The sequence below is a fragment of the Chenopodium album genome, chromosome 9 (genome assembly GCF_948465745.1).
Source record: "Chenopodium album chromosome 9, dcCheAlbu1.1, whole genome shotgun sequence".
NCBI classification, from domain to species: domain Eukaryota; kingdom Viridiplantae; phylum Streptophyta; class Magnoliopsida; order Caryophyllales; family Amaranthaceae; genus Chenopodium; species Chenopodium album.
Genome location: NC_137842.1, coordinates 70,481,261 through 70,502,748, shown reverse-complemented (window position 1 = coordinate 70,502,748; position 21,488 = coordinate 70,481,261). Strand labels below are relative to the sequence as shown.

The 21,488-nt window shown below is 36.4% G+C and overlaps 1 protein-coding gene across 1 annotated transcript; it reads left to right on the top strand.

Moving 5' to 3' along the window:
- The first annotated feature begins 1,355 nt into the window (after positions 1–1,355).
- LOC145559095 (putative ubiquitin-conjugating enzyme E2 23) lies at positions 1,356–8,604 on the top strand. The gene is made up of 9 exons (XM_081620506.1): positions 1,356–1,578; positions 2,066–4,093; positions 4,224–4,361; positions 5,470–5,952; positions 6,393–6,462; positions 6,550–6,689; positions 6,810–7,121; positions 7,947–8,245; positions 8,373–8,604. The coding sequence occupies exons 2-8, from the start codon at positions 2,066–2,068 to the stop codon at positions 8,196–8,198; spliced, it is 3,423 nt and encodes a 1,140-aa protein (XP_081476632.1). The 5' UTR covers positions 1,356–1,578; the 3' UTR covers positions 8,199–8,245; positions 8,373–8,604.
- The last annotated feature ends 12,884 nt before the right edge of the window (positions 8,605–21,488 follow it).

The following is a 21,488-nucleotide window of genomic DNA, read 5'->3' as shown; positions in this document are numbered from 1 at the left end:
ATTTTTAGACTTCTTTTTGGGTATTACGTTCTTCCATATTATTTCCTAGGGTTTGTTTTCAAGATTCAAGATTTCATAATTAATTCCAAGTATTGATTTCTTCTCTCAATTCTCTTATTTTATTATTGTTAATTATGTTTTCTTTATTGATTATCATTATTGTTTTCATTAATATGTGTGAGTAGTTTCCTTGTTCCAAGATCTAGCGGAACCCGAATATGATTAATGCATGATTTAATTCTTTAAATTCTTTAATGATAATTGCAATTGATATGCTTAATTGATTGTGCTCATGCCAATATTAGATTAGGGATAATTAGTATTGTTATTAATCCATTGTTTTAATCACAACGGGAGTTGGGTTTTGACGGGTTTGAATAAATCAATTAAGGGTTTGAAGTTCATCACGGAAGTAGGTGAACGGATGATTAGGAAGTTAGAGTAATGTGCTCAAAGTCTTTAATTTGCATGATTCCACGGAAGTAGGCTTGATTGTGATTAGAGAAGCCATTGATAACTCGGGAGAGACCATTGGTATTATATAGGGATTACTTTTCCTCATTAATCAATTGAATTATATGTTAGGGGTAGAACGACTATTGCATTAATTGTATTCGTGGTGATGCTTGATCTTGGATGTTTGTAGCATTGATTTATCATATTATTTAGTTTAATCGCTTTAATTAGTTCTTTAGTTATTGATCCTCATTTGTTTGATTTGGTTACTTGCTTAGTATTTGCTTGAGTCTATTTAATTAGTTAAACCATAGTCTCTTGGGATCCGACCCTTGCTTGCCCTTCTACATAGTAGTGGTCTTGTTAGGTTATCTTTGTTAGGTACGCGACACGCCTATCAGTTGTACGTTCTTTAACAAAAACTCCTCGTTTTAGCTCATGAAGTAGGTTGAATTAAAGGGAATCGCAGTTGCTCAAAGTTAGCCATATGTTAGCTTATCTAATGAAAAAATGAATACAAAAACCTGGACTAAAAGAAATAAACCTTATTTTTTTTGACACACAAGAAATGAACCTTATTGACCAATCAAAGACTTTTCATAAACCGTACTTAACTATTCGAGTAAACGAACTAACTATTGTACTATTTGAGATAAACTCAATCAGCTTTGATAAAGTACAACGAATATCAAACCTGACTACAAATAAAAGAAAAAATTAAACATAATTATACACTCGTAAGCAAATGCTAAATCATAACTCGAACCCGACCCGACCAATCAGTTTAAGGTTTCTTTCCAAAGCACCGTAGATTATATTCTACTCCATATATTCACAAATATTCCCCTTTGGTAAATGGCGGTGAAAGTACAATTAGAACCCTAACAAGGAAGAACATTTCAGCTCCCTTCAAGTCATTCCATTTTCTGGACTTCCATATAAAAACATTTCTCTCTCTATCTTTCTCTCTCTCTCACAATTTGTACCTGCGATCAAAAATTTGAACAATTAAAGAGCCATTCATTTCAACGTTTAATTTCTTTTGATTGAACCCTTTTTATTTATTTATTTTTTTGTCTTTTTATTTTTTGTATTTCTGTCCAAAATCCTCCGATTTTTCAGGTATGTTTAATTCATATTATTGTCAATTCAAGATTTAATTGGTTTGTTAATATCATCTTTGTTAGTTTACGCTCCTCAATTTTTCTTGCATTAATACAATGAATTTGATGGGTTTTTTCGATCTTTAGCATTGTATCTCTAATGGCGGCTTAAGAATGTTCGATGTTTGAGCATTTATGATTATTTTTTGTTGTTTTAGGGTTTTAATATTGATGAATTTTGTATTTTACAAAGATTAATGATTGGGTTTATCTTTCTGATGTTGGGTATAATTGGTATGCCTTAGGAAAGTCTATATTCATTTTGCTGGACCTAGATAAATAGTTGTAGTTGATTTTGTATATAGTTTTGGAGCCATTGACTCAGCTTAATGCTTCTTATATAGTTTTTATGTCGGGTTTTCGAAGTAGGAGTGCTATTCTTAATTTCTGTTTTTTCTTCTAGGTTTATCATTGTAGTCTTATTGTGTTCTTTGGTTATTTCTTAGATGGCAACTGATCAACATGATGCCCCAATTGCTGTTGAGGGCACCACAAGTGTGAGTGGTGATTCTTTATCGAGTGAGGGTGTTAGTGCAGAAGTTAGCTCTAATCGTGATGCAAAAAATGATAGTAATCTGGTTATAGATAAAATACCAAACGAGAAACATATTTATAGACAAGATGTTGTGAGGCGTAGGGACGGGAATATGGTTGGGGTTGTGACTGAAGTTGCTGGTGATTCGGACTCAGATTCAGATAGTGATATTACTGATGATTCAGATGAGTCAGATGAAGATGATAAGGGAGAAGAGGAAGGTGAGGAGGAAGAGGATGAGGCTTGCGAGGAGGTGAAGGAGGAGGAAGGGGATGGGGTACGGGAGGAGGTGAAGGAGGAGGATAATGTTGAGAATGATGGAGATGATGGGGATGGTAATGAGAGCAGTGATGATAACAGAAGTTCTGGCCATCACAAAAGAGAGCAACTTACTGGAGACCAGGTCCGTGTGTTGTGGATGGATGACTCAGAGAACACAAATCGTCGGAATGAATTGACAGTTGTAGATAGGGGTTTCTTACCGGGTGATTATGTAGCCTCTGCCTTGGACCCCACTGGGCAAGTAGGCCTTGTGGTGGATGTAAATATAACTGTTGATTTACTATCCCATGATGGGACTGTTTTCAATGATGTATCTTCCAGGGATTTGATGCGTGTGAGGGATATTGTTGTTAGTGACTATGTAGTTTCTGGTCCATGGCTGGGTAGAGTTGATGATGTTCTTGATAACGTGACTGTTTTATTTAATGATGGTTCTATTTGTAAAGTCACGGGGGCTGAGCCTCTGCGGCTAAGACCAATTGCAAAGAACTTGCTTGAGGATGGGCACTGTCCATATCATCCTGGTCAGCATGTTAGGGCAAGCTCCTCCTCGGTTTTCAAGAATGCTCGATGGTTATCCGGTTCATGGAAAGCTAACCGGCTTGAGGGTACTGTCATTAAGGTCACTGTTGGATCGGTATATGTTCATTGGATAGCTTCAGCTGGCTATGGTCCTAATTCTTCCACTTCTCCAGCAGAAGAGCAGAATCCTAAAAACCTAAAAGTGTTATCTTGTTTTACTCATGCTAGTTGGCAGCTGGGTGACTGGTGTTTTCTTCCAGCCCTTACATCTTCTTCCTCTATTCCTTTGGATAAAGATTTGTCTAAGTTGCGACTTCATGAATCTGAATCTGGTCATCCAGAGTCTGATGCAGATGAAGTCATACCAGAGGATTTGAATGTACATGTTGAATTGATGGATCATGATGAGGCAGGCACATCAGAGAGTATTGGTGGAAATACTCAAAACAACTTGTCTCCAAAATCAAGTTCTAAGGACGCAGCCCATGAAAGTTGGCAAATTCATCGAAAGAAACTTCGTAAAGTTGTGGTTAAGAGGGATAAGAAGGTACGGAAAAAGGAAGAGACTTATGAAAGAGCTCTTTTGATTGTTAATACTAAGACAAGAGTAGATGTTGCGTGGCAAGATGGAACTGTACAGCGGGGCTTAGACTCCACATTGTTGATTCCAATTGAAAGCCCAGGTGATCATGACTTTATTGCTGAACAATATGTAGTGGAGAAAGCCGCTGATGATGGTGAAGAGACCTCTGAAATAAGACGTGTGGGAGTTGTCAAAAGTGTTGATGCTAAGGAGAAGACAGCTTGTGTGAAATGGTTAAAACAGGTTACTCGACCAGAAGAACCCCGGGAATTTAAAAATGAGGAAGTTGTTAGTGTATATGAACTAGAAGGCCACCCTGATTATGATTATTGTTATGGGGATGTAGTTGTTCGCTTGTCCCCAGCTTTCATGGCAACGGAGGCTGAATGTCCTGACCCTAGAGAGTCCGCTACACTTGCTAACATCAAAGAAGGGGATGCATCTGATGAGGCAGCTTGTAATGAACTCTCAAATCTATCATGGGTTGGGAATATTACTAGCCTAAAAAATGGTGATATTGAAGTAACATGGGCTGATGGAATGATTTCTACGGTACTTTACCACCACACTGAACACTGATAATATGTTTATTTTTAATGTTAGAAAGTAATTTTATGTGCAAATATTCTATCAAATTGCTTCCCCGATCCTTGATTGATATTTTCTTTTAGCTTGGTTTCAGGTTGGCCCTCAAGCAGTGTATGTTGTTGGCCGAGATGATGATGAATCTATTGGTGCTGGGAGTGAGATTAGTGATGATGCTGCTAGCTGGGAAACAGTTGAGGATGATGAAAAGGATGCTCTAGATGATTCAGAAAAGGTTTCTACTTTCCTTTTCAATTGCAATGTTTAGTTCATACCATATGTGCCAATTCTGTGTATTTGATTAATTCCCTTTGTTTCTTATTTTATGGGAGAAAATGATATTGGATGGGATACTGGTAGATTCTAGATGCGTATTATGATGCAATATCACCGTGTGAATTTTCTTGCACTACAATATAGGATAGCAATTATTTATTTAGATATAATAAAAAGAAAAAAAAGAATACGTAACAGCATGTCATTATGTAAGTTAATAGTCCTATGATAGTTTAAGTAGGTTCATGTGCTCAAATAAGCAAATGTGAGTATTTGACTTACATGGTCTGTATCATGGGCTTTTGTTCAATTTCCATATCTATTCCACTGCTCTATTTATGGTTGCTCCATCCGGTATATGGTTGTTACTGCCGTTATCCTGATTTTTAGAAATATATGAAGTAAAAAGAACTGTTACTACATATGCCAAAAGATTAGGAGTGAATGATGGAGATGGAAAGTTGGGAGGGGAAGAGATGAGTAGGAAGGTAGATCAGAGACAAGTTAGGTTAGTGGGGAAATATACTATACACTTTTCTTTTAGAAAGGAAATCTGAAGGGAGATAATTAAAGGACTCTGCACATAGCTAAATGTCACATGTATATTAATTGGATTAGAGTACTTGTACAGTGGCATACCCCTCCAGTGGAAAATGACAGTTGTGTAAACTACTTGGGAATGTTTGGATAAGTTGTCTGCTTTTCTAAGAATATTTGTTGTCAATTGTAATTAAATTCCCAACCTATCCTCACCTAAATTTAATGTTGGAGAGAACATGGAAATGCAATTGTTACAATGGGTGTTTTGCTTAGATCATGTTAAACTTCCTAAAAGGGCAACTGCTGCAATATTAGGGGAACAGAGAAGTATATGTTTTATGAAATAATTAGCTTGTTCTTAATCTATTATCTTCTGTGAATTGGCTGTATCCTATATGTCGGTTTTGTGCTATATTACTTCGGTTGTTCTCAATTTAAGATAGTCATTAGTCAATGTAGTGCCGTAGTGGTTTGCAACTTTGTTGCTTCCGTAATATAGTTAATAATCTCAACATATGTTATTTTAGGAACCAACACCAGAAGGCAATCCTGATGCAGGACATGACATTGTAGTTGCTGAGCAAAGTTCAGGCAACGGACCATTGACTTTTCCTCGTGCAGCTATTGAATATGTTACCCGATTTGCAACTGGTATATTCTCTAGAGGGCGCAGCGATGGGGATTCATCTGGCCCAGACGATCCTGTGGAAACCAGCATTCAACCAGAGGAAAAAATATGTATATCTGGTGAAAGAGCATCTAGCAACATGTCTAACACTCAAGATCCTTGTGTTATTGACAGTAGTAGTGGACAAACTAGCTCGAATATAGGTGATGAATCTGCTGAAGTTGAGTCTGCAAAATTAACAGATATGGATGAAGCCTTGGGAAATCTGACGCCCAATGGACCATATGCTGAGCTATGTACTGGTGGCAATGCCTGTAGCTTTAAGCGCTTTGATACTGCCAAAGATCCATTGGATCATTTTTTCCTTGGTTCCAATATACAGGTAAACCTATGCTTCACTTGTCCTATAAACATATGAAAGTACTGAAGTATATATTAGAGTTCAGTAGTCTTACAGATTTACTTTTCAGCTCCTGAAGAACTTGTCTGGCGTGGATGTAATATTTTCTTAGGTTTTAAAGAAATGTATTCTCATTTTAAAATGCCCTGGGTTGAGGGGGAAGGAAAAGAGAAGGGGGGGGGGGGGGGGGGGGGGGGGGGGGGGGGCTAGGGTAGGGATAAAAAGTAATTAAAATGATTTAATTTTGCTAAAAATTATTTAAACCATTCATTTATATTTCTGGCATTTATTATTGTTATCTTTATAGAATATTTATGGCATATTTACCTTCCTCACATTATAAAAAATAAAATAAATTATTATATTATATTACATCATTTTGCAACTAAAGTATCTTCATTGACATTTAACAACAATTACAGGGCAACAGTGGAAGAAAGTGGCTCAAGATGGTGCAGCGAGATTGGAACATTCTTCAGAACAACCTCCCAGGTATTTGGCCTGCACGTCTACCATCAATAAGCTCTCTCAGTTTTATGCATTAACTGATTTATTAATGGCTTACCGTTCCCTTTGTAGAGGGTATTTATGTACGAGTATACGAGGATAGAATGGATCTACTGAGAGCAGTAATTGTGGGGGCTTATGGAACACCCTATCAAGATGGTCTCTTCTTCTTTGATTTTCACCTTCCTCCAGAGTATCCTGATGTTCCACCGGTGGGTATATTGCATTTCTATGGTCCATTTTAAAACTCATGGAACTTTTCAAGTTGCTTTCTTACTGTAGTGGGGAATGCCAATACTGTGGTGTAAAAAATATCAATATTTCTTTTGCAGTCAGCTCATTATCATTCTGGTGGCTGGCGCTTAAACCCCAATTTATACGAAGAAGGCAAGGTATGCCTTAGTCTTCTGAATACCTGGACAGGAAGAGGAAACGAAGTCTGGGATCCCCAATCCTCAAGCATTCTTCAAGTTTTGGTTTCACTTCAAGGATTAGTTTTGAACTCCAAGCCATATTTTAATGAAGCTGGATACGATAAGCAAGTCGGCACAGCTGAAGGGGAGAAAAACTCATTGTCCTACAATGAAAATACCTTTTTGCTTAATTGCAAGACAATAATGTATCTTATACGGAAGCCTCCAAAGGTAACATAATAACACCTTTATTTTTTAAGTACTAGTATTTAACGTCTGTTATCAATCACCATTTTTAATACTTTAATATTCATGAGGATCAAGCATTTTTGCTGGTAATATGTTTTTGTTTCATCTTTAGTTATCATCTTGCTTATACGATATAGATTTGCGTTGAACCATTGAGGCATATTCTGAATTAGGAGTGAAGCCTTGATCACTTTACTTTATAAATTAACATTCGTTAAAAAGTTAGCATTAATTATTTAAGTTTAGTTTGAAGTTAAAATCAGTTTAGCTCCTTTGATGTGTGTGTGTGTGTGTGTGTGTGTGTGTGTGTGTGTGTGTCTATTTCTCAATCTATGAAGTGATTTGCAAGAGCCTATTCTGTGTAAGTTATAGACAGAAGTGAGGTGGATTCCTCAAGACTTGAAGATTATGTATTTATAAAAAAAAAAAATAGATAAACAAAAAAAATGTACTTTAAGTATTTGCTTTTGTACCTTTCAAAAAAAAAAGTATTTGCTTTTGTAAGCAAGAATTCTATAGGATGATGAAAACCTAGATTAAAGTTATGAGGAGGAATGTCGAAACTAAAGCTCAATATAGCATTTGCAGAGTTTGTTGTCAATAATTCTGCTAAAAGGTTAGGGTCCTTTTTTCCAAAGATAGCATTGGTGCCCAACTCCAAGCTATATTAATAAAGTGTTGCGTTAAGCTTTCATCTGAATTTCTAAGTGTATGCTATAATTCTTTGCTGTGGTTGTTTTTTTTTAGAACAATGCTTGCTATATGGATTATCTAATATTTACTGTTTACCTTCTTTTAAATATCTAGGATTTTGAAGATCTTGTTAAAGAACATTTTGGCCAGCGTGGGTACTATATCTTGAAAGCCTGTGATGCATACATGAAAGGTTACTTGATCGGTTCTCTAGCAAAGGATGCTACGTTGACGGAAAAAAGTGAAGCTAATGCCACATCTGTTGGCTTCAAGCTGATGCTGGCTAAGATTGTTCCCAAACTTATCTCAACTTTTAACGACTTAGGAGCTGATTGTCACGAGTTCGAACACCTGATTCAGTCTTAGTTGCATGTGCAAAGTCCATACTGCCAATTGTTCAATCCTGCTAACAGGTTAGTCTCCTTTTTCTCCATAGATAGCATTGTTGCAGTGGTGCTGCTTGTATATTACCTTGAGGTGTGCACTATTTGATGCTGTTCTAACCAAATTATCTTTCATGCTGCTTCTTTTGGGTATCAGCTCGAGTTTTTGGGAGCAATTCTATGGGTCAACTTGTGTGAGTCAAGCGATAATCAGTGCTAACTCACCAAAATGTGCAGGATCGAATTTTCAAGGGCTCTGGTTAACTTTTGCTTAATGACATTCCTTGATTCTTTTGTATTGGAGAGACAAGGAGATAAGTAGTCTCTTTGCTCTTTGGTTAGAATTCAGAAATACACTTCTCATTAAATGCAGAAAGCATTTTAAACCCCTTTTCTTTCATTGATTTTTTTTCCTTTTTTTTTTTAGAGGGGAGAAGGGGTATCATACCATTTTTTTACATTCATGAACTCGGGTAAGCAGTATACCAAAGAAGTGTTCTTTCTGTGTTGAATTATGATGGTTTATTGGTGTTCATATTCAGAGAGGCAGGGAAAAAAAAAAAAAAAAATGGCTACCCGTGCAGATTTTATGCGGGTTCATTTACAGATTTATTTTTATCATAATTGAAGAAATAAACCACAAGTAGTACTTTAATTTTGTGCCTTTTGTTAGTTCTTTTTACTTCAAATTTGTAGGATGATTCTTGAAACAGACTAAGCTTGTTAACAGTATACAATAGTTCTGTGCTTCTTGCTAATTTCCGAGGCAACGTTGCTAGTAAGAAACCGAGGAAGATAATAATCAAACCATTTTTGCTTTAAAAGTGAGCGAGAAGCCAAACACTTGTCATTAAAAAGTATGAAATAGAAGACAGAAATTGAAACAATGGATCTTCTTTTCTCGAGGCTAATGTGAGACTATAATTTTTTGATTTGGAGATGTTCTGTAGTATATATGACTCCTTCATTCCATAATAATTGACATAATCTAATCCTAAATAATTACAATTGTAAAAAAATTAGGAAAAATTGAAAAGAATAATCCCACCTTTCACGCATCTGCTCAAAATAATCCCACCTATTCGAATTCCAGAAATAATCCCACCTTGTAACCCCGTCTTCCCAAAATGAACCTTTTTCATTTAATGACCGGTTAATTGAATTGGTAACCTGTTTTAAAAGGTAATTTGACACGTGTCATTTTATGATTGGTTTTATATATAATTTTTTTAAAAATTAAAGAATAAAAAAAAATCCCTTCTTCTTCCTACTCCAACCACTCGCCGGAACAACCATACCCAGCCACCGTTTTCCTGGATTCGCCACAACAATCAGGCAGCAACGCCGCTCCACCTTCATCAAGCAACAACCTTCACCTCCCACACCGAATTAACCACCAGCACAATCCAACACCACCAAGTCGCACTCACCAATCACAACCCCTCTTAACTCCCCTGCTACGCCCAGCCACACCAACAACCCCACACCAATCAGCTGTGGCCGCATAATTCAACCACCGCACCACCTTCAAATTCGCCCAACATACCCCACAACAACCTCCCAGCGCGTTCAAAACCGCAGCCAGCAACATTGCTACCACCATCTCCAACCACCGTCAACACCATCTTAGCCCATATATAACACCCTCGCAAATCGCAGCCACAAGCAATTCAACCCCAAATGGCCAAATAATCGGAACGGAATAATGAAATTATGCGGTTGTGATTTGATTGATAATTTGAACACCATGATTGAGCTTAAATTATTGGTGATGTCGCTGCTGATCCTTGACATCGGCCAATTAGGTGGGGTTTCAGGTGGTTTGGTTGGTATTTGCGGTGGTTCGGTTGGTATTTGCGGTGGTTCGAAGAGGCTGGGGCAGGGGTGCCGACAACTAGGGTTCGGTTGGTATTTGCGGTGGTTCAGGTGGTATTATCTGAGATGGAGGGTTTCGCCGGTATTGGTGGGGCAGGGGTGCCGACAGCTAGGATTAAACTGTCGCCGGTGGGGGACAGGCGATGCCAGTGGTGGAGTGGGGCTGGGTTAGGGTGTTAGTGGTTTTTTTTTATTTTTCCTTTGTTTTATTATTTGAAAAAAAAAAAACAAAAAATTTACCTATAGAAACGGTTGTAGGTAAAAAGGCTCATTTTGAGAAGATGGGGTTACAAGGTGGGATTATTTTTGGAATTCGAATAGGTGGGATTAATTTGAGCAGATGCGTGAAAGGTGGGATTATTCTTTTCAATTTTTCCAAAAAATTAAAAAGTTGATATTATGAAATTTTTACATCAAAATCTATTTAACAAAATTTTAAGGATAAAATATTTATATGAAGTACAATAAATTAATAAGAAACCAAAGTCAGAGTTAACGAGTAAATAAAAATCAATGTCAATTACTACCTCCGTTTCATATTATTTGCAACGATTTAACATAAAGTAGAAAGGGAAAATGTCTAATTGTTGCAAATAATATGAAACGGAGTTAGTATTATGGAACAAAGGGAGTATAATAAATTATTATAACTAGATTGTATCCGCGCTTACGTACGGTATATAAGATGTAGAAGTTATTAGAAAAATAAAAATGAAATGGAAGTTATTTAATTTGGAGGTTATAGCAACACCCAAAATAAATAAATAAATAAATAAAAAAGACTCAAATGCATGAGATTTGAGAATTGGCCTTTTGAAGGGTTGTGGTTAAATCACTCTATAATTACATAAAAGATTTTCATAATTGAAGGTTGATTAACCCATCTTAAATGGTTAATAAGAAATCTACTTTAAAAGTTGAACTAGTGTTTAGCCTGAGCGATGTCCCGGATCTATACGTTAAATATTTTTTTACTTCGAATTATAGTTTTCTTGTATAATACTCCGTAATAATCTTAAATACTTTTATTATAGATTTAGATTAAGAAAATAATTTGTATAAAACAAAAATCTCATGCCATACATTAACTATATTTAAGAAGAATAAATAAACAAAAGTATTAGATAGCAAAGATGGTATGACTTCTTATTCATTTTCTAATGAACTCGAGTTCAATTCTTGACACAAACATTTTTTAAGTTGATATGTTCCAATTCTCTCTGGTGATGTGGCATGTTCTTAGTATAAGTAAGAGAGGTGTGCCACGTGGCGTGTATCCATGATTAGGAACGCCTTTTAATATATAGTATTTGCAGCACCCATTTTATTTTTTATTTAATTTTTTATTTTTTTAAATTTCTTTTTTTTGGTTTTTTTGACAATGTACTGCAGCGATTTGGTAGCAACTAATTCAATGCATTCATCAGATACTCTCGTATGATCACTAATGAGGCTAGAGCTGTCAATTTCGGTAAACGGGTCAGGTTTGGGTTGGATCAACTCGGGTTGGGTCAATTCGGATTAATTCCATTACCTATGCGGGTCGGGTTTGGGTTGGGTCATGCTTGAATCGTCATTTCCAAGTCACGTCATACTCGGGTTCAACTAACTATAAATTGATAATTATCATTTTTATCAAGCTAATTATTTCCTTTGACTATAATATATATGGCAATATACTAGGGAACTATAGTCTATAATTTAGGAAGATAATTATCTCATTTGACCATAAAACAAATATATATTATATTTAACTCTTAAATTAGAGGATGATGCTCATTTGTTTTGCTGGACCGACTTGGTCTCCCAAGACAAAATGCTTTGATCAACAATAATAAAGTGGTCTAAATTGCATTTAAGGTGATTTGAAATCGGGTCAGGGTCAATTTAGGTCAGGTTAATAACAAGTCCTGTTAATTTCGAGTCGAGTTAGTAACACATCGGGTTGAATTTTTGGGTTGGGTAAGTAATAAGTAAGGTAAAATTCGGGTCGAGTCAATATCAAGTCGGGTTGAATTTGGATTAGGTCAATAACAAGTCAGGTAAATTTCAGGTCGGGTTTGTAACAGCTTGGATTAAATTCGGGTCGGGTTAGGAACGGGCCGGGTTGAAATAAGGTCAGGTTATTAACAAGTCGGGTTAAACTTAGGTTTTGGCTGGTTAAAACGGATATGGGTCAATTTCGATTCAAGTCGGGTTCGGTGCAAGTTAATTAAATTGGCCATTGTAAACCGGTAAATCGGTGAAAGTTGTAAAACGGTAAAATGGCCGTTTAAAAGAAAACTGAACGGTTCCACACACCCAATTGGACTCTCGGAGGGTATAAGGGAACATGGTAAATATTTCAGCAATTTTTTTTCCCGGACGAAAAAAAAGTCAAAAAATTCCAAAATTGAAGGCTAATATCCACGAATTTTGAGAAATTTTGGAGGTTTCAGGAACCAGTGTCAAAAAGTCTTAAAATTCTATGAGATACATCTCGGGGTCATATAATACCGTTTGGAACCATACATGATCATTATTTGCTATCATAAATGTTCGTGATAGGCTTGAATTAATGAAATCGGTGCAAGTTGTAAACTGGTAAATTAGTCGTTTAAAGGCAAATTAAATTGGATGGTTACACCCACCCAATTAGACTCCCGGAGGGTATTAGAGACCATGGTAAACATTTCGGCAATTTTTATTTCGAGGCGAAAAAAAAATCAAAAATTATCAAAATTGAAGACTAATATCCACGCTTTTTGAGAAATTTCGAGGGTTTCGGGGACGGTGTAGAAAAGTATTAATATTTTAGGGGATACATCTCTGGACCATATAATGTCGTTTGGGACCATATATGATCATTATATGTTGTCTTAAATGTTCGTAGCAGGCATGAGTTAATAAAATCCGTGCAACTTATAACTGGTAATTAAATTGGCCGTTTAAAGGCAAATAAAATGGTTCCACCAACACAATTGGACTCTCGGAGGGTATTAGGGACCATGGTAAACATTTCGGCAATTTTTTTTTTCCAGACTGGAAAAGTTAAAAAAAATCCAAAATTAAATACTAATATCTACGCTTTTTGAGAAATTTTGGAGGTTTCGGGTCCCGGTGTCGAACACTCTTTTAATTTAAGGGGATACATCTCGAGGTTATGTAATGCCGCTTGGGACCATATATGATCATTATATGTTGTCATAAATGTTCGTAGTATGCTTGAGTTAATGAAATCCGTGCAAGTTGTAAATCGGTAATTAAATTGACCGTTTATAGGCGAATTGGATGGTTCCACCAACCCAATTGGACTTCCAGAGGGTATTAGGGACTATGGTAATAATTTCGGCAATTTTTATTTTCAGGAGGAAAAGGTCAAAAAATTCCAAAATTGAAGACTAATATCCACGCTTTTTGAGAAATTTTGGAGGTTTCGGGACCCGGTGTCGAAAAGGCTTGAGATTTTAGGGGATACATCTCTGAGTCATATAATGCCATTTGGGAACATATATGATCATTATATGTTGTCATAAATGTTCGTATTAGGCTTGAGTTAATGAAATCCGTGCAAGTTGTAAACTGATAATTAAATTGGTCGTTTAAAGGCAAATTAGATGGTTCCAGCAACCCAATTGGACTCTCGGAGGGTGTTAGGGACCATGGTAAACATTTCGGCAATTTTTTTTTTTCCAGGCACAAAAAGTTAAAAAATTCCAAAATTGAATACTAATATCTACGCTTTTTGAGAAATTTTGTAGGTTTCGGGGTCCGGTGTCGAACACTCATGTAATTTAAGGGGATACATCTCGAGGGTATGTAATGCCGTATAGGACCATATATAATCATTATATGTTTCATAAATATTCGTAGTAGGCTTGAGTTAATGAGATCCGTGTAAGTTGTAAATCGGTAATTAAATTGGCTGTTTATTAAAGGCGAATTGGATGGTTCCACCAACCCAATTGGACATCCGAAGGGTATTAGGGACTATGGTAAAAATTTTGGCAATTTTTATTTTCGGGCGGAAAAAGTAAAAAAATTCCAAAATTGAAAACTTATATCCACGTTTTTTGAGAAATTTTGGAGGTTTCGTGGCCCGGTGTCGAAAAGTCTTGAAATTTTAGGGGATACATCTCAGGGTCATATAAAGCTGTTTGGAACCATATATGATCATTATTTGCTGTCATAAATGTTGGTGGTAGGCTTGAATTGATGAAATCGGTGCAAGTTGTAAACCGGTAAATTGGTCGTTTAAAGGCAAATTAGATGGTTCTACCCACCCAATGGAACTCCTGAAGTGTATTAGAGACCATGGTAAACATTTCGGCAATTTTTCTTTCCGGACGAAAGAAAAACAAAAAATTCCAAAATTGAAGACTAATATCCACGCTTTTTGAGAAATTTTGGAGGTTTCGGGGCCCGGTATCGAAAAGGCTTGAGATTTTAGGGGATACATCTCTGGGTCATATAATGCTATTTGGGAACATATTTGATCATTATATGTTGTCATTAATAGTCGTATTAGGCTTGAGTTAATGAAATCCGTGCAAGTTGTAAACTGGTAATTAAATTGGTGGTTTAAAGGCAAATTGGATGGTTCCACCAACCCAATTGGACTCTCGGAGGGTGTTAGGGACCATGGTAAACATTTCGGCAAAATTTTTTTCCAAGCGGAAAAAGTTAAAAAATTCCAAAATTGAATACTAATATCTACGCTTTTTGAGAAATTTTGTAGGTTTCGGGGCCCGGTGTCGAACACTCTTGTAATTTAAGGGGATACATCTCGAGGGTATGTAATGCCGTTTGGGAACATATATGATCATTATATATTTCATAAATGTTCGTAGTAGGCTTGAGTTAATGAGATCCGTGCAAGTTGTAAATTAAACCGGTAATTAAATTGGCCGTTTAAAGGCGAATTGGATGGTTCCACCAACCCAATTGGACTTCCGGAGGGTATTAGGGACTATGGTAAAAATTTCGGCAATTTTTATTCTCGGGCGGAAAAAGTCAAAAAAATCCAAAATTGAAGACTAATATCCACGTTTTTTGAGAAATTTTGGAGGTTTCGTGGCCCGATGTCGAAAAGTCTTGAAATTTTAGGGGATACATTTCAGGGTCATATAAAGCTGTTTGGAACCATATATGATCATTATTTGCTGTCATAAATGTTCGTGGTAGACTTGAATTGATGAAATCGGTGCAAGTTGTAAACCGGTATATTGGTCGTTTAAAGGCAAATTAGATGGTTCTACCCACCCAATGGAACTCCTGAAGTGTATTAGAGACCATGGTAAACATTTCGGCAATTTTTCTTTCCGGACGAAAGAAAAACAAAAAATTCCAAAATTGAAGACTAATATCCACGCTTTTTGAGAAATTTTGGAGGTTTCGGGGCCCGGTATCGAAAAGGCTTGAGATTTTAGGGGATACATCTCTGGGTCATATAATGCTATTTGGGAACATATTTGATCATTATATGTTGTCATTAATAGTCGTATTAGGCTTGAGTTAATGAAATCCGTGCAAGTTGTAAACTGGTAATTAAATTGGTCGTTTAAAGGCAAATTGGATGGTTCCACCAACCTAATTGGACTCTCGGAGGGTGTTAGGGACCATGGTAAACATTTCGGCAAAATTTTTTTTTCAGGCAGAAAAAGTTAAAAAAAATCCAAAATTGAATACTAATATCTACGCTTTTTGAGAAATTTTCTAGGTTTCGGGGCCCGTATCAAACACTGTTGTAATTTAAGGGGATACATCTCGAGGGCATGTAATGCCGTTTGGGACCATATATACAATCATTATATGTTTTATAAATGTTCGTAGTAGGCTTGAGTTAATGAGATCCGTGAAAGTTGTAAACCGATAATTAAATAGGTCGTTTAAAGGCGAATTGGATGGTTCCACCAACCCAATTGGACATCCGGAGGGTATTAGGGACTGTGGTAAAATTTCGGCAATTTTTATTTTCGGGCGGAAAAAGTAAAAAAAAATCCAAAATTGAAGACTAATATCCACGTTTTTTGAGAAATTTTGGAGGTTTCGTGGCCTGGTGTCGAAAAGTCTTGAAATTTTAGGGGATACATCTCAGGGTCATATAAAGCTGTTTGGAACCATATATGATCATTATTTGCTGTCATAAATGTTCGTGGTAGGCTTGAATTGATGAAATCGGTGCAAGTTGTAAACCGATAAATTGGTCGTTTAAAGGCAAATTAGATGGGTCTACCCACCCAATGGAACTCCTGAAGTGTATTAGACACCATGGTAAACATTTCGGTAATTTTTATTTCCGGGCGAAAGAAAGTAAAAAAATTCCAAAATTGAAGACTAATATCCACCCTTTTTAAGAAATTTTGGACGTTTCAGGGCCCGGTGTCGAAAACTCTTGAAATTTTAGGGGATACATCTCTGGGTCATATAATGCCATTTGGGAACATATATGACCATTATTTGTTGTCATAAATGTTCGTATTAGGCTTGAGTTAATGAAATCCGTGCAAGTTGTAAACTAGTAATTAAATTGACCGTTTAAAGGCAAATTGGATGGTTCCAGCAACCCAATTGGACTCTCGGAGGGTGTTAGGGACCATGGTAAACATTTCGGCAAAAAAATTTTTCCAGGCTGAAAAAGTTAAAAAATTCCAAAATTGAATACTAATATCTATGCTTTTTGAGAAATTTTGGAGGTTTTAGGACCCGGTGTCGAACACTCATGTAATTTAAGGGGATACATCTCGAGGTTATATAATGCCGCTTGGGACCATATATGATCATTATATGTTTTCATAAATGTTCGTAGAGGCTTGAATTAATGAAATCCGTGCAAGTTGTAAACCGGTAATTAAATTGGTCGTTTATAGGCGAACTGGATGGCTCCACCAACCCAATTAGACTTCCAGAGAGTATTAGGGATTATGATAAAAATTTCGGCAATTTTTATTTTCGGACGGAAAAAGTCAAAAAATTCCAAAATTGAAGACTAATATCCACGCTTTTTGAGAAATTTTGGAGGTTTCGGGGAAAGGTGTCGAAAAGGCTTTAGATTTTAGGGGATACATCTCTGGGTCAAATAATGCCATTTGGGAACATATATGATCATTATATGTTGTCATAAATGTTCGTATTAGGCATGAGTTAATGAAATCCGTGCAAGTTGTAAACTAGTAATTAAATTGGCCGTTTAAAGGCAAATTGGATGGTTTCACCAACCCAATTGGACTCTCGGAGGGTGTTAGGGACCATGGTAAACATTTCAGCAAAAAAAATTTTCCAGGCTGAAAAAGTTAAAAAATTCCAAAATTGAATACTAATATCTACGCTTTTTTAGAAAATTTGGAGGTTTCAGGGCCCGGTGTCGAACACTCATGTAATTTAAGGGGATACATCTCGAGGTTATATAATGCCACTTGGGACCATATATGATCATTATATGTTTTCATAAATGTTCGTAGTAGACTCGAATTAATGAAATCCGTGCAAGTTATAAACCGGTAATTAAATTGGCCGTTTATAGGCGAATTGGATGGCTCCACCAACCCAATTAGACTTCCAGAGGGTATTTGGGAATATGATAAAAATTTCGGCAATTTTTATTTTCTGGCGGAAAAAGTCAAAAAATTCCAAAATTGAAGACTAATATCCACGCTTTTTGAGAAATTTTGGAGGTTTCGTGGCCCGGTGTCGAAAAGTCTTGAAATTTTAGGGGATACATCTGAGGGTCATATAAAGCTGTTTGGAACCATATATGATCATTATTTGCTGTCATAAATGTTCGTGGTAGGCTTGAATTAATGAAATCGGTGCAACTTATAAACCGGTCAATTGGTCGTTTAAAGGCAAATTGGATGGTTCTACCCACCCAATGGAACTCCTCAAGTGTATTAGAGACCATGATAAACATTGAGGCAATTTTTTTTTGCGGGCGAAAGAAAAACAAAAAATTCCAAAATTAAAGGCTAATATCCACGCTTTTTGAGAAATTTTGAAGGTTTCGGGTCCGGTGTCGAAAACTCTTAAAATTTAAGGGGATACATCTCTGGGTCATATAATGCCATTTGGGAACATATATGATCATTATATGTTGTCATAAATGTTCGTATTAGGCTTGAGTTAATGAAATCCGTGCAAGTTGTAAACTGGTAATTAAATTTGTCGTTTAAAAGCAAATTGGATGGTTCCACCAACCCAATTGGACTCTCTGATGTGTCCATTTTATATATTATTTTACCCCCGTCCCTTGGTCATAATTAGTAGTGTTTTTGGCTCTTTAGAGCCACTTTTATTACTAATTGGTGTTTTCCAGTGTTTTCGTAGATTTGGTTGACTTTTGCAGGGATTTATGCTTTTGGAGTATTTTCCCGAGATATTTTGGAGCAATCTCGAGCATTGGAGAAGCACGATCAGACTTTATAGCCCAGGGCCGGTTAGAGCCATCGAACCGGTGATTAAGGGCTCGGTATAGGTGATACCGGGGCATTTGGACCGAGTATTCAAGACCCAAAGAAGAAACCCAGATTGGCCCGAAGAATTAGAGCCCAATCGAAGTGTAAATATTGGCCCAAATGAGCCGCCCGGCCAAAAAGGCTGGCGCCCGGAGGCGCGCCCGGCCGGGCGGGAGAAGCTTGGTCTGGCGCCCGGTGACGCGCCCGGCCGGGCGCGAGATTTGTATTGGAGTTAAAAAGGCGCGCCCGATCTGGCGGTGCCTCGCCCGATCGGGCGCGTGTATTTTTTGGAGACGATTAGTGTCGTTTTAATTTGTTTTAGTTTAGGATTTTTGTACGGAGTATAAATACTCCTCCGTAATACGATTTTAGGATCCTCTTCTCTTAGACTTTCTCTCTCTACTTAGTTTTCTCTCTCTTAATCTCTCTCTAAACCTTTGTTCTTAATTCTTTCATTAATTCCAGATTTATTTTAATTTGGTAACGATTTCTCTTCCTTTAATCTTATTTATTTTATTCCTTTCATCATGATTTATTTTATTACTTTGATTAGTTTAGTTTTTAATATGTGTGAGTAGTTTAATTTCTAGGGTTTATGGGGATCTAATAAATAATATGAAGGGGTAAATTATTGTTGTTGATTATCAATGCTAGATTAATTTCCTTTTGATTGATTTAATGCTCTGTGATTAGATTAGGCCTATCTTTTATGCATGAGTTTGACAATATTGATTCAAGATTCGAGAGATGAGAATTGATGTTTAGGTCTAGTTTCAATAGGCAGGTTAATTTATAAATGGTTAAGTCGAGATTCGAGAGATGAGATTTAATACCGATAAATTAATTATGTGATTGTAATACGTAGGGAAAGCCCTTTACAATCTGGTTAATTGATGCATTGATGATTGACTATTATTGATTATTGGTATTGCATGATAATTTCTTATTGAATTGTTTTAACGTTTTACAATCGCGGCTTGTAAAAATATAGCAATATTAAATTGATGAATCGAGCAGATGTTAATTTGATATTAAAGGCTATTTTCAATAAGAACTTAGATCTAGTAAATTGCGAGAGCCTGTTAGATCTATGTTGATTAATAAATTGCGAGAGCCTGTTGATCGTGTTATTTATGCAATGTCAATGATTGATTACTATGTTTTACCCTGGAGTATTATTTATTGGTGAACCTATGCCCTAGATCCTTTTATATATTGTTTTCTCCCTACTCCTATTCTTTGTAGTTTAGTTTCATACTCAAATATAAATATTGGTTACTTAGATAATTTAGATTATAAAAATTAATTAGGAGTAAAAAGACTTGTTTCCCTGTGGAGATCGACCCTACTTCCCTATCTACTTTAGTTAGAGGAATTAGGTATTTACTTTTGATTAGGGGATACGACTTTACCATGTCACTCTCGGAGGGTGTTAGGGAACATGGTAAACATTTCAAAAAAAAAATTTCCAGGCGGAAAAAGTTAAAAAATTCCAAAATTGAATACTAATATCTACGCTTTTTGAGAAATTTTATAGGTTTCGGGGCTCGGTGTCGAACACTCTTGTAATTTAAGGGGATACATATCGAGGGTATGTAATGTCGTTTGGGACCATATATGATCATTATATGTTTCATAAATGTTCGTAGAAGGCTTGAGTTAATGACATCCGTGCAAGTTGTAAACCTGTAATTAAATTGGCCGTTTAAAGGCGAATTGGATGGTTCCACCAACCCAGTTGGACTTCCGGAGGGTATTTGGGAATATGGTAAAAATTTCGGCAATTTTTATTTTCGGGAGGAAAAAGTCAAAAAATTCCAAAATTGAAGACTAATATCCACGTTTTTTGAGAAAATTTTGGAGGTTTCGTGGCCCGGTGTCGAAAGTCTTGAAATTTTAGGGGATACATCTCAGGGTCATATAGAGCTGTTTGGAACCATATATGATCATTATTTGCTGTCATAAATGTTCGTGGAAGGCTTGAATTGATGAAATCGGTGCAAGTTGTAAACCGGTAAATTGGTCGTTTAAAGGCAAATTGGATGGTTCCACCCACACAATGGGACTCCTGAAGTGTATTAGAGACCATGGTAAACATTTCGGCAATTTTTATTTCCGGGCGAAATAAAGTCAAAAAATTCCAAAATTGAAGACTAATATCCACGCTTTTTGAGAAATTTTGGAGGTTTTGGGGAAAGGTGTCGAAAAGGCTTTAGATTTTAGGGGATCTCTGGGTCAAATAATGCCATTTGGGAACATATATGATCATTATATGTTGTCATAAATGTTCGTATTAGGCTTGAGTTAATGAAATTTGTGCTAGTTGTAAAATGGTAATTAAATTGGCCGTTTAAAGGCAAGTTGGATGGTTTCACCAACCCAATTGGACTCTCGGAGGGTGTTAGGGACCATGGTAAACATTTCGGCAATTTTTTTTTCCAGGCGGAAAAAGTTAATAAATTCCAAAATTGAATACAAATATCTACGCTTTTTTGAGAAATTTTGTAGGTTTCGGGGCCCAGTGTCGAACACTCTTGTAATTTAAGGGGATACATATCGAGGGTATGTAATGCCGTTTGGGACCATATATGATCATTATATGTTTCATAAATGTTCGTAGAAGGCTTGAGTTAATGACATCCGTGCAAGTTGTAAACCGGTAATTAAATTGGCCGTTTAAAGGCGAATTGGATGGTTCCACCAACCCAATCGGACTTCCGGAGGGTATTAGGGAATATGGTAAAAATTTCGGCAATTTTTATTTTTGGGTGAAAAAAGTCAAAAAAATTCCAAAATTAAAGACTAATATCCACGCTTTTTGAGAAATTTTGGAGGTTTCGTGGCCAGGTGTCGAAAAGTCTTAAAATTTTAGGGGATACATCTCAGGGTCATATAAAGCTGTTTGGAACCATATATGATCATTATTTGTTGTCATAAATGTTCGTGGTAGGCTTGAATTGATGAAATCG

What these genes read in the sequence shown, in the direction of transcription:
- LOC145559095 (XM_081620506.1), top strand. Translation starts at nt 2,066, where the DNA reads ATGGCAACTGATCAACATGATGCCCCAATTGCTGTTGAGGGCACCACA. An exon ending in TCTTCAGAACAACCTCCCAG is followed by an intron (nt 6,463 to 6,549) that starts GTATTTGGCCTG and finishes TTCCCTTTGTAG; the next exon opens with AGGGTATTTATGTACGAGTA. An exon ending in TTATACGGAAGCCTCCAAAG is followed by an intron (nt 7,122 to 7,946) that starts GTAACATAATAA and finishes TTAAATATCTAG; the next exon opens with GATTTTGAAGATCTTGTTAA.